Consider the following 13325-nt stretch of genomic DNA (forward strand, 5'->3'; position numbering starts at 1 on the left):
CACATGCGTGACTTCTTTGCTCGCACGTGTTCGCTCCTTCCCTCCATCGTTTCAACCATCACGAGAGAGAAAAAAAAGGGGGGGGGGGAGGAGCTAGCATTTACGTTCGTGCACGCACGAGCAGCGGCGCGTCAGTGAGCGGAAGCGGCAGTCCAGGGTGTGTGCGCTTGTGGATTCGGAGGGGGCGGAAGAGAGGCAGCGGACGGTCTATGTGTGTGTGTGTGTGTGTGCATAGTCGCTAAGCCGTAAACCAAGAGAAACAAGGCACCGCCTCCCCCCCCCTACGCACACACATCTGCTTCCACCCGAGAGGAGGATACTGTTTAAAAGAAGAAACAGAAGGTGCAGGCACGTCTCTCCTTGCAACTTTTCAGACAAAACTCACGAAGGACACGCACACAGACGTGTACATGTACACACCCATCAGCCTTCACGGGGACGGGAGAGAAGAAGAGCTGGCACACAGGCAGATGGGAGAGGGGGATGGCGAGAAGTACCTTGAGAGAGACCATGGAAGGAACTAGAAAAAAAACGTTAAGGAAGAAATCAGGGAGAACGGCGCGCGACGCGTGCAGAGATGTTCGAAAGAAAGTAAGTGTGCGAAAAAAGCTGGAGGAGAGCGTCTCACGTCATTTTTCAAAGTTGCGCACCATCTCCTCTATTTCTGTTCGCAGGTCTCTACCAACAGCCCGTACCTACGCACGCTCTCGACCTTATACATAAGCCGTCACAGAAACATGAGCGCGTGAGAAGGGAGCGGACACCCCCACAGTAATGAGTGTGTGTGGCTCAGAGGCCAACAGGCTTGCGCTGTTTGCCGTTAAACTGCTTCGTGTAAACCATCGTCTTGATGCGCTTGGAGATGTTGGCCAGTGGGCTCGTGGGATCGACGAAGCGCCACATAGAGTAGAACTCGCTCTTCGCCAGCGGAAGCGCGATCTGCGTCGACTTGCCCAGCAGATACGCCGCGTGTTTCATGCGCTCCCAGTCCACGAAGAAGGAGGCGACGTTGGTCAGCTTCTCCAAGTTGGACAGCTGTTTGCCACTTTCGCTGTACGCGCCCGTCCTCATCATTACGTTAGCGACGCCGTGCAGCATCACGCAGCAGTAGTGGAAGAAGAGGCTGCCTACGTTCGGATCGAGACCCGCTAGCAGATCCATCGGACCCGTCACGCAGTTCCCACCGCACAAAAAGTAGTCGAAGCACGCGTCACGCAAGGCCGGGCTGCTGAAGACGGAGTAGAGAGCCCACGACAACAGATTGATGCAGCAACTGTGGGTGTAGCGGTAGCGCGCATAGTTCAAAATGGCGGCCTGTATCTTGTCCTCGATGGCGGCCATCTCCTCCTGGTTGACGGAGCGCAGTGACTGAATGCCATTCAAGCTGTTTGCCAAGCGGATTGCGTCGCGGAAGCAGCACGTCATGCCACCGCCCGTCAGCGGGTGCCGCTGGTTGGCATGGTCGCCGATGCCAACGTAGCCCTTGATGGAGGGAAACGCAGGCGGATAGCGTGCCATAGGCATGCTGCGTAGGCTCTTTGTGTCTTTCGATACCCGAACAAACTGTTCGCGCATGTTCTCCGGCAGGCACGGCGCCACGTCCTGGATGAGCCACTCGCTCTGCTTCTCGAGGCTGGGCAATGTGGGCTTGTTGTAGTCCACCAGTAAGCGCAGTTCGTTGTCGTCTAGGCGGTACGACAGAATCGGGCCCGTCTTGCCAAAGAAGACCGTCCCGCGCTGCTCTTTGGGCAGACGCACCGTCTTGAGCACGAGGCCAATAAAGTGCGAGTGGTACTCGTAGGCAGGGGTGTAGTGCTGGTAGCGACTTTTCCACTTGGACATGCCACCATCGCACATAACAACTAGTGGTGCCGTGGCAACTTTGCGCACCGTCGCGGCCACGGGGTTGGTCTTGGGCGGGTCCTCGCGGAACGGCTTGGTTGGCACCTCGTACTTCTCCGCTATCGTGTACTCGACGCCGTAGGCGCGCTCGCTGAAGGAGAGGCCCTCCGTCAAGATGTTGTTGACGGTGCCCTCGACCATCGTAACATTCGCCTTGCAGTTGTGGAAGACGTGCGAGCGCAGACTCTGCACAAAATCGCCGAAGTGGAAGGACACCCCCGAGGCACCCTTGCGGTAGGGCAAGTCCACCTGCTTTCCCTTATGGTCCACCACCACGTAGCCATGGCAGGGCATGCCAATAGTCTCGGCGCACTCCTTCATGCCCACCTCTTTCAGCGCGTTCAGACCGCCAGGCTGCAGCAGCTCACCGACGATGCGGTCCGGCTTAGTGAACAGCGTCCGCTCCACCATCAGCACCTTTCGACCCTGATCCGACAGCGCCTTGGCTAGTACCGGGCCCGCGATACTGCCACCGACAATGATGACATCGTAGTCGTACGACGTGCGCGCCGGGCTCAACCGCAGCCGCGAGAGCGTGCGGTTCAACAGCAGCAGTGTGCTGACGGCACAGAGAACAGCGGCGAAGAAGTACAGCATGGTTTTCTCGTGTGCAACCCTTGCGCGTGTGCGTCTGTCGAGTACCGTTGTTGGCGCTGTTCGCTCTTCTGTATTGTCTCGTCCGACAAGGTAACCGGGGACGGCGGGAAGGTTTGAAGGCGAGAAAATCAGAGCGAGGAGCAAGCGAACAGCAACGCACGCGCCCTGTCCTCTTCACCCAAACGTCGATCTAGCAGCGCACCACTGACAAAACAAAGGGGTGGAGGCGGAGCCAGCTCAGACGAGAAAACAGCGCGAAGGCGGCAACGGCGGCGAGAGAGCGGAGGGAATGAGCGGGGGGAGGGCGGGGGTACATGAAAAATGCCGGAGGTGGATACACGAGAAAGAGAGAGAGACACACACACCGACAGAGAGAGAGAGCAGCGAAAGATGCGGAAATAAAAGGAGAGGCGACACACACACAACACAAAAAAGAACTGAGAAGAGGCTGTCAAGTGGTGCCTGTCGTGACCGTAACCCGCTCGTGTGGCAAATGGAGGCAAGCGGGCCGGGGAGGGGCGGTGAGGCGGATAGGCTGCAGGGCTCCCACAAACAAAACCACAGAGAGAGAAGCGGAAGGGGGGATGCGAAACAGCAAACACGCACACTCGTAATCTCCCTTGCACGTGAACACAGGCGCAATGCTACGTATGTGCGTCTGCGTATCTCTGCGTGACTGGCCGTGTGTGTCAATATGTTTCCTGAACAGGAAGAGAGGAGGGCAGCCGATGCACACGAACGCACACGCACCTGCAGAGAGAGGGGGGAAGCAGGGGGCAGGGGAGGGTTGCTGATGAAGCAACGACAAAGGCGAAGCAAGGAAACAGGCGAAGAGGACAACGACAACAGAGTTGGTATTGAGGAGGGACTGATGTAGCGCATCAACTGCTGGCACGTTCATTGGTGCAATGCCATTCAGAAGAGCAATGCATGCGGGTGCCGTTATCGTTTTCACGGTTGTCGCAGCGGTCAGATGCGGCGGCAGCATATGCGTGTGTGGATGTGTGGTGCCGAACGAGATGAGAAACCCAGGAGGAAAGAAGGACACAGAGTGTAAAGAAAAAGACAGAGGATAGAAGGAGTCATTGTGCCGCTAGAAGCTTGAGGTGATACACTCCATCCAGTGAAGAGACGGGTCGCCTTGCTTCAGTGAGCGTGTCTGTCTGTGTGTGCGTGTGTGCGTTGTAAAAGAGGGGAAGCCCCAAGAGAGAAGCAACTACAGCTGCGTGCCTCCGAGGTCGACTGTTGACGTCGACGATGGTTGCAGCTCGACAAACACGTTTCCCTCATCCAAGAAGACGCAGAAGCGTCTCCGACCAGCCACACACGCACACCGGCGTCTTTACGAACAGCGGACATAGCAAGAGAGAAAGAATGAAATGCTCGCCAGAAGGCGATATGTCGCTCCTCTGCAGAACACCCCAGCTCTCACACTTCTTGACAACAACCTCCCTTCCTTTCAATTGTGGAAGCGCAGCATGAAGAATGAGGAGGCGTACTTCGCTCACCCTCCTCTGCAGAAGATGGGGGCGCAGGGACCGACAAAGCATCAAGGATCAGAAGGAAGAGAGAAGCGGCGGAGGATGAGCAAACACCCGCTTCTCATCCACTCGTTTCTGTCTATGGGATGAACGTGTGTGTGTGTGTGTGTGTGTGTGTGTGTGTGTGCACTGTGCATTGTGCATATCACTCAACAAAGTGTTTACGTGCGCGCACACACGCAGAAAAGGTGTGTCTACGATGGCACATTCAATCTATGAAGCATCCTTATTTCGTTGTCTTTTCTGTTAATCGTCGAACGCATCTTCGGCGTGTCCATCTCCTCATGCGCGCACGCACACAGAGACAGACAGACAGGGGAGCGCGCCGCACTCCAATGCCGTACCCGATACACGACAGTCTGTCTAAACACAGGAACGCGGACTCGACTTGCGAGGGCGCTTTGTGGGTATAAACCAACATGCAGTAGAGAGGCTCCACTACCGAACGGTACCCACAGCGCAGCTGCCACCCTCTCCATCGGCCGTTCCTGGCGCCACAGCCAACACGGAGCTCCACCCCCAACGCCGACTACAAGCAGCGGACATCTTCCAATGATGAAGAGAAGGGGGGGAGCATCGTGCGCACGGAAAACACAAGGTAGCGGTACCCACGCAAATGAGGATGGGGAGGGGGGTCTAGAGCGTTGTTTCCTCCATGATGGGCCGCAGCGCCCCCATGCTCTCTCCAGCCACCACATCGCACGGGAAATCCACCGTCACCTGCATCTCGGGGTACAAGGCGTTGAGCACGGTCCGCGCTCCGTCCATGATGAGCTCCACATCCTTTGCCACCTGCCGGTACACGGAGACGTGGCAGTCCACCCACACGCAGTCGTGCACCGTGTTCGTGAGCACTGCAAGGCCGTTGTAATTATTGTTGGCGAGGAAGTGCCTCCACAGCACCCCGAGCATCACCTGCACGATCTCGCCAGCGAAGCCCTGCACGGGGTAGTTCTTGAGATGGGTGGGAGAGAAGTTCGTCGACTTGCGCACCGCGTCCCGCTCGCGCAGCATTCCCTCAGGGACGTCCGACTCCGTGAAGACGTAGCGGCTCCCCGTCAACACGGGGAACATGCCCTTGAAGAACTGGTGGCCGCGAACGTTGCGCACGCCGTTCTGCAGCGATGCGTCGTAGCTGTTCGCCGATAAGGTCACCATCTTGTTGAACACCTCAACGCCGCGGTACGTCTCGTTCTCCTTCTCGATAAGCATGCGAACCTGGTCTTGGGTGAGCCCAGTGCTTTGACTCAGCATCCGCACGCCGGCACCGTACTGCCGCTGGAAGGAGAATATCTTCGCCTGCTGCCGCAGCTTCACAAACTCCGGCTCCTTGATCTTTTTCGCACGCTGCAGCACATCTGTGTACTTGAGATCTGGCCGCATCATCGTCACACGCTTGCAGTGGAAGTCCACGTTGTTCCGCAAGTCTTCAAGCATCTGCTCGTCGGATGCGAGCACAGCGAGCGCCACGACCTCCAGCTGTGAATAGTCCGCCTCGATGCACATGCCCTTGTCACCGAAGCGGCTGATGAACATATCGCGCAAGCTCGACTTGTCCTCCTTTGGAATGTTCTGGCAGTTCGGGTTCGCACTCGCCAGGCGTCCGGTGTTCGTCTTGTTGTGGATCAGCTCGTGGTGGATGCAGCTGTCCGTCGAGTGCACAAGCGACACCATTCCAGTGCCGCCGTCGGTGCTCTCGTAGTAGGTACCAATCAGCTTCTCGAGCGCGCGCAGCTCAAGAATAACACTGGCGGCGCTGTCATTGTGATTAGACTTGAAGTAACTAAGGGTGTCTTCGCCGACCTGCAACTGGCGCGTCGTCGAGCTGCGGAAGCGGCGCATCACCTGCTCCGCCTCCAGTTCATTTGGAATGTACTGCGCCAGCCGGCCCTTGATGTTCACCTTGACGATGTCATCGTGGGCGCACGGGATGGCGAAGCAGTCGTACACCGAGGAGGTCGTCTTGCCCACCAGACACATGAGCGCCAGCCGCTTTCGCTCGGCATCGGGCAGCGAGTTGTAGTAACCGACAAAAGCGCGCCGCTGCCGAAGCAGCACCGGCAGGTCGTCGTCCGCGCGCGCTGCATCTTTCTTTCCCTTGCGCAGTTTGGGCGACTCAGTCGAGAGCGCCTCATGCTGCAGGGCCGCGTTGGCGATGTGGAGAAAGATATCGATGTAGTAGTTGCACCACTCCTCCGGCTTCATCAGGGACTCCTGCAGCAGTGCCTTCTTGAAGGCCTCGGCGATACCCATCTTGTTGCGCTTCCCCACCTTCGGCAGCGCCTTTGGCGGGATGACCGGCCCAAGCGAGTCCGCGGCGACACCGCCGCCGCTGCTGCCTCTCCGCCTCGAGCCACCTAGCGTCGCGTGCAGGTCGCTCGCGTACTGGTGCTTGTAGTAGGCTAAGATGGCGACCGTGTCGGCAATAGAGATGTTGTAGCGCAACTTAGGGTCCGCCGCGTCAAGGTAGCCCGCGTGCGCTTCCATGTACCGAGTCAGCCCCGCATCGCTGCGGATGTGGTGCATAAAAGAGAAGCCGCCGTCGCGCGCTAGAATCGTGACATGCGCGGCCGCGAATGCCGCGTCCTTCACCGAGGCGTCGTCATCGATGGGCATGATCATCTCCGTGTACTTTGCCACCTGCACGATCACAAACCGCTCCAGTTGCTCCGCCTTTTCGCCCTCCGTGATGGTCACAGATTCGCCGCTGATCGGGTTTTTGACGAAAAGCTTGGCAATGCCCTCGGTGCCGCTCGGTGTCAGCGCAGCGAAGAGGAAGAGATGGCGCCGTGGCAACAGGTTAGCCAGGGCCGACGTCTCGCCACGCTTGTCGGCATTCGACCGCGACACCGTCGTCGCATCTCGCCGCAAACTCTCCAAAATCGATGAACTCTTGCGGAAGCCTGCCTGCCGCATGTAAGCCTCCAGGTAACCGCGGAAGAGGCGCGTGCCCTTCTCAGATGGCATACCTGCCATGATCGCGCAGTCGCCAATGCCGAGGACGTGGACCGGCGGCCGCAGAAAGACACCATTTGGGTACGCCGACGGCGGAAAGTGCTCGGGGCGGAGGAACAAGGTGTGGCGGGCGAATAGTTCGCCCGTGAGCGGCTTGCTCTCCCGCGCGTTCGTGCTCAGCGTGAGCTTGCCGCCAAAGAAGAGCGTGATGAGGTGCTGATTGGAGGACCAGTTAAAGAACTTGCGACAGTCGTGCGGGATCTCGTGCGGGATAGACTCCTCTAGCTGTCGGCGCAGCTCCGACACCTTTGTCATCAGTTCGTTGCTCTGTCGCTGCGCTAGGTCGACATTCGTCTTGAGCCCGTTGTACTCCATCTCCGTCGTACACAGCAGCCCCTCCATCCGCGCACAGCAGATGATGACCTGCCGCTGCTCGAGGGCTCGCTCCATGTGCTTGCAGAAGATGAGCTCGGTGTTCTCGAGGTCGCCGTGGAGGTACTCGGTGAGGATGCTGTATGGAATCTCGTACGTCTCCTTTCCCTCCGCCCACGCCCGCTTCACGGCATCCAGCTTCATCGTTTGGCCGCCGTAGCTCTTCGCCACATCCTCCAGGCCCGCCCCGTGCCCGAGCTTCACCTCGTGTCCGGTCAAGAGGTACTCGCCATACATGGTATCCCATATCTTGCCGCCGCGGCGCAGGAACTTGCGAAACTCGACGTCACGCCAAATGTGCAGCATATCGAACTTGATGTTGTGGCCTACAATGACGTCGTACTCGTCCAGCGGCGGCAGAAAGAGCGAGTCCTTGGAGGACTTCTCGACAAGGTGGTTTTGACTTGTCACGGACGGGTCGTCGTAGCGCATGGCAATGCTGCGGTCAAAGTAGCGCCTGGGCATGAACACGTTCCCCTTGTAGTCGCGAGCGCCGGACAAGACGACGTAGTTCTCCTTGGTGAACGGGTTGGCGATGCGCTTGTAGCGCCGTATCGTGGTCGTCTCCAAATCCACGATGAGGTAACGGCGTAGACCACCCAACGCTTTCTTCTCCCGCTCCAGACGGCCTTGATCGTCGTAGATTTTTCGACGCCACTGCTGTAGCCCAAAGACGACTTCCGCGTCGTTGATGTTGACCTTGTTGAGGAAGCTGGCCGTTGTGATTTGTGGAACCGGGTTCTTCTTCGCCTCCGCCGCCATCTCCTCCAGGCGCTTGAAGGCGGTCGCAGACTCTTCCTGAGCAGGGATGCTGTTCACAGCGCTCATGATGACTGGCGAGACTTTGTGCAGCCGCTCCGAGAAGAGCTTGTTAGCCAGCGCGGTGAAGCCGCGATGAAGGTAGCGATCCATCTTCTCCTCGTCCTTACGCAGGTGATTCTCTGGGAAGCAGTTTTGCCGGATGAGGTTCCACGTCGCCCGCGGGTCCTCCTCTTCACTGACCCCCTTCGCAACGTTGTGCCCGCCAAAGTACGGCGCCAGGCTCGAAACCTCCGCCACGAAGAACGGGCTCTTCGGGCGGCATGTCCTCGCAAACGCCACAAGCTGCGACGACTTGGTGCGGGCCGTCGGCACAAACAGCGAAATGGATGAGCTGCCCTCACCGTACAGGAGCGTGGTGAGTGCGTTTAGCTTTGCCGTTTCCTCTGCTAAGCTGCGGATCATGTGCACCGACTGAGAGCGCCGCTGTGAGTCGAATATGGTGACAATCATCGTGTGCCCCTCCGTGATGGTGCCCTTGCCGACCCGCACATTGATGTCCACCACGAAGACGTTCACGGCCTTGACAACCCGCCGCACAATCTGCTCCACCGGATTCAGCGCCTTGCGACTGCCGGGGGTGCCAAAGCGGCGATGCACGTGGAGAAGCACATCCCAGCCCATGACGGCACTGCGCGCTGCTCCGTTCGACTTCAGCACGTCGCTTGGCATGTACGCGCCGGCCCCCACATCGTAAACCTGCGGATCAACGGTGGTGCCGTTGAACTGCCGCTGCGTCAGCAGAAATGCAGCGTGCTCGAGACCGAGAGGCATGTCCACGCCCTTCACGACGTCCTGCTGTGCTTTGAAGGCGAGGAACGTGATGCCCCATGTGTCCGGCGCTAGCACCAGCCTTTTCATCGCCTTGTTGCTCAGCAGCGTCGCGGCGGATTTCACGTCGGTGGAAGCGTCGTTGCCAAACAAGAGCCCAGCGATGTAGTCGTCACCGATGCGCTCGTCGACCCACATGGCGGCCTTCCATAGGAGTTCCTCTTGCATGACGGCCACCTCGTTTGTCGTGGCGGAGTAGACGGCATAAAGCTGCTGCGCGGGGTCGTAGGCGAGGGTGAAGATGCAGTACTGCGCCTTGGCCAGCAGCGCCTTTGGGTCATCTGCCACCAGGGTGGGCGCAAATGGGTTCTGCCGCGCTGGGAACGACCTCATCGCCAGCGGCTGCGGCGCCGACACGGCAGGCGAGCCACTCGCCGACTGCGCAGGTGCAGGCGCCGCCGCACCGACAGCAGTCGCGTACCTTGGAGGTACCGAGGAGGTGGCATTGTAGCACACCGGGTGGACAAGTGCGCCACAGCTGATCGCCGCCGTGACGAGCTTCCGCGGCTGACCGACTAGGCTGGCGTTTCGGCGCAACATTGCACTGTCTCTGTAAATTCAACGAAAGATTGCACTGCCGGTTTTCCGTGGGACGACTGCAGAGATGATGAAAGAGTACCCCACTTTGCACTTTCCTTTTTATGGGGGTGTCTTGCTCCTCAATTCGAAGACCGTGACCAGCACAAGTGCCGTGACAACGGCTCTCTCCCTCTTCCTGTCTCTGAATGTGTGTGCGCCTGTGATGTATGCGTGTATGAGTGTGTGCAAATTCGTGTGGAGAAAGCACCAGCACAGGGAGAGCGAGGCAGCAGATGTAGCGGGAAACGACACCTCGGACACGTGCTGCCGGGCCTCAGACCTTTGTTTCCGTTTACGCGAAAGAAAAGCACCCATACATTCCAGCGCGGGCTGTCTGCGTCTGTGTCACTCCAGCCGCCACAAACGCGAGGATGCTCAACAAGGGTAAGAAAGGGAAGAGGGCTTCGATCCGCTGCCTCCACAGTGTGCAGATGCGCCCCCTCCACACACGTCTACGTCGGTGTTTTCTTTTCTTGTCGTGCGGCAGCGTACAAGGGGCAGGCAGCGTAAAACGGTGGTGCGAGCAAGTCCGCACGTGGACGAGGAACGTGTCAAGAGAGAGAGAGAGAGGAAACGCCGGAGAGCAAGTTTCACGAAGGGCGCATGAACGGTGAGAGAAGACGCGAGGAGGATGCACTGCAGCAGATATCATGGGGGTTTACAGCCCTTGACGATGGCACTATGATGTGCACTATTCAAGAGTTCTACCGCACACGCGACATTGCCTCAAGTTCGCATTTACCCCTTCATAGTCCTCGATCCTCTTCTCAGAGCCACTGGCGGTGCGATGAAGAGGGGACACAGAAAGCATCTACAGCAGGCCCAGCCGTCACGCTGAAGCTATGGGTTCGTCCGACGGGAGAGGAAAAAGAACGCTGCGGGTATCGCTTTAATATGGTCTGTCTGAGCATGTCTGTGTGTTTGTGTGTGGTGGAGGGGCCAGTGTACTGAAGAGCAGGCAAGCAAGATCAGCGCGCAAAATATATGAAAGGAAGTGCGGTACACGACGCACACAACAGTGGTAGCGAGCTCCTGGGTAGGCACGGGTGTGCGGAGGTGGGAATAGGAGGGAGAAGTGGGGTAGCTTGCGTGTGCTTCCATAATTCAATGAGCACCATCACCACCGCTGCTGCCGTCTGAAGCACCAGAGAATAGGCTTCGCTCCAGTGTCCTTCTTTCGCTACATTTCACTACAGGAGATGAACGTAGACGCTGCTGTCTTTCAAGCTGCTGCTGCACATCGCGCGAGATCTGGCACTCCTCCTCGAAGAGGCCGCGCAACGCTTGTGCGCTCGTGATGCGGTGGTCGAACTCCCACGTGAACACAGGGCTCTCGTCTACCACGACGCACGGGTGTGCTTTCTGGTAGGCGGCGATGTCATCGATTTGCTCTCGTGCAACGCTTGGGTCGGATGCAGGGCAGCGAAGAATTTCATCTCTGCTGTCATACAGTGGCCAGAAAAACGGATCGCGCAGCGCCTCCAGGGCGGTGGGCCGCTTGCGGGGGTCGAAGGAGAGCAGCTTGGCAATCAATATGCCGAGACTAATAGGAACGTCCACCTTGAAGCCGAAGAGGGTGCTGTGGAAAAGGACCTGCGAGTGAACCTGGTCGCTCAGCGTTAGCGGATCCCGCCTTCGTGCAGTTTTGTGAAAAAGAATGTCGTTGATAAAGTGCTTGCCCTCTTCGCCACCCTCGAAGAGCGCGGCAGCCTCCTCCGGCGTCTGCGGGACGCCACGCAGCCCCGGCGTCTCCAGAATCAACGCCAGCTGGGAGAGGTAGTTGGCACCAGTGAACAAAGGGCGGCGCAGCACCATCTCGGCCAGAATGCAGCCGGCAGACCACATGTCAATTGCGTGGTTGTAGCGGCCCATGATGAGCAGCTCGGGGGCTCGGTAGTAGCGCGTGACAACGTAGTCGGTGAGGCTGTAGAGCGGGGGCTGCTTGGCGGCATGAGGGGCGGATGATGCCCCACGGGCTGCGGAAGATGACCAGCAGAATAGGCCCCAATCCTCAAGTTCTTTGGCGCTCGACTCGGCTGCGGTCGCGACTGCCGTGAGTGTGCGCTCATGCGGCCAAGCAGGAACGCCGCCGCGGGAGAGGCCGAAGTCGCAGAGCTTCATGTCGCAGTTGCCGTTAAGAAGGATGTTACCCGGCTTCAGGTCACGGTGGATGACACCGCTGCTGTGCACGTACACCAACACCTTCATAAGCTGATAGGCGATAAAGCGGAGCTGGTCCATCGCGATCTCCTGCGATGACCTCAGCAGGGCACCTAAGTCTGTGTCCATGAGGTCGGTCACTAGATAGATATCATCGAACGCAGCGGACGACGAGGCACCGGTGGGGGCCGGTGGACGCCCAACTTCCATCAACCGCACAATGTTCGGATGCCCTTGCAGGTACCTCAGCAACTTGATCTCTCGCAGGATGCGGCGCCCATCCACGAGATCGTCGAACACCTTCGTCACCTTCTTGATTGCGACGAACGGAGACACCTCCCCGCGCGCCAGCGTACGGCGCTTGAACGGTTCCGAGTACAAGTGCGGAACTCGCACTGGCCCACCTCGCCCGGCTTCGTCCAGCACAGCACGCGTGCGGAAGTACACAGGCGCGTCGTGGCCGCGACGTTGCCGCGTGACTATACGACCCTCTTCCTCGATGGTGCGCATCGCCTCGTTGTAGTAGACGCTGGATGCGACGAGGCGCAGGTCCACCGCAGCGCAAACGACACCGTACGCGCCATACCCGATCCCGTTCAGCACCTCAAAGTGCGGCGCCACCTCGAAGATGGAGCCGCGCACGTGATAGCTCTTGCCGTGCTCACTGGTGTAGTCGATCATCGCTGGCGCATCGCTGCCACCGAACAGCAGCCCGTTGTCGCGCGCCGTCTGAATGAACGGGACCGCTGCTTCGTTGAACATCGCGCTCGAGCTTGAGGGATTGACGCTCTCCTCCTCCTTTTGTACTGCCTGTTTATTTTCCTCTTTTCTTCGAAGGCGGAAGTGGAGCAACGGAGAGAGAGGAAAGTAGAAGAGATGGCGCCGCGCACCCGCAGCGCAATGGAGTCGTTAAGGAGTTGTATTGCTCCGTTGCAAGGTGTGTCCATTCTCTGCCATACACCATGATTCAAACGCCACTCTTCCCCACCCGCCCGCGGCCCGTCACAGGCCTCATCGCGTCGCGCGAGGCAGCCGTTGGCACGCCCGGTACCGCAGTGCGCTGACTCAGTCACCTGAGCACGGCTTTTGCCTCAAACTCAACCCACCATCCGCCTGCTGCGCGGGTCGCCGCACAGCAGCTCCCATTTCGCCGGTCGCCACGCGGTGCACCCCTCTCAGGGTGACACTCAGGTTTCCCCCATTAATGTGGGTAGTGACGACCGGGTGAGAGAGACGTTCGAGTCACTCTCACAATTGCGCAGCACACAGATGGCACAAGCGTGTACGCTGCCGCAGGTCGTTCAGACGCAACCCCATCCAGAGCCCGGCCGCCAGCATCAGCAGCGACCAATCGCTCTGACTTCCTCACGCAGGGTCGGTCAACGACCCTGATACCACACTGATGTGGTCGGTATAATCAGGGAGCCGATGAAGCTGAAGAAAAGGCTACATGGCACACAAGGGCCCAGCATCTTTCTCCCACGCACTCACACGCGTACACACACCACC

The 13325-nt window shown here is 58.7% G+C and overlaps 3 protein-coding genes across 3 annotated transcripts; all 3 read right to left on the bottom strand.

The window, feature by feature from the left end:
• Positions 1-789: 789 nt before the first annotated feature.
• LMJF_13_1620 (squalene monooxygenase-like protein) lies at positions 790-2499 on the bottom strand (the record flags this gene model as incomplete). The annotated part of the gene is made up of 1 exon (XM_001681854.1): positions 790-2499. The coding sequence occupies one exon, from the start codon at positions 2497-2499 to the stop codon at positions 790-792; it is 1710 nt and encodes a 569-aa protein (XP_001681906.1).
• A 2177-nt stretch (positions 2500-4676) lies between these two features.
• Positions 4677-9410, bottom strand: LMJF_13_1630 (putative mitochondrial DNA polymerase I protein D; the record flags this gene model as incomplete). Its single annotated transcript, XM_001681855.1, has 1 exon — positions 4677-9410. The coding sequence occupies one exon, from the start codon at positions 9408-9410 to the stop codon at positions 4677-4679; it is 4734 nt and encodes a 1577-aa protein (XP_001681907.1).
• A 1350-nt stretch (positions 9411-10760) lies between these two features.
• On the bottom strand, positions 10761-12578 carry LMJF_13_1640 (putative mitogen-activated protein kinase 7; the record flags this gene model as incomplete). Its single annotated transcript, XM_001681856.1, has 1 exon — positions 10761-12578. The coding sequence occupies one exon, from the start codon at positions 12576-12578 to the stop codon at positions 10761-10763; it is 1818 nt and encodes a 605-aa protein (XP_001681908.1).
• Positions 12579-13325: the final 747 nt, after the last annotated feature.

This window comes from Leishmania major, chromosome 13, assembly GCF_000002725.2.
Source record: "Leishmania major strain Friedlin complete genome, chromosome 13".
NCBI classification, from domain to species: Eukaryota; Euglenozoa; class Kinetoplastea; order Trypanosomatida; family Trypanosomatidae; genus Leishmania; species Leishmania major.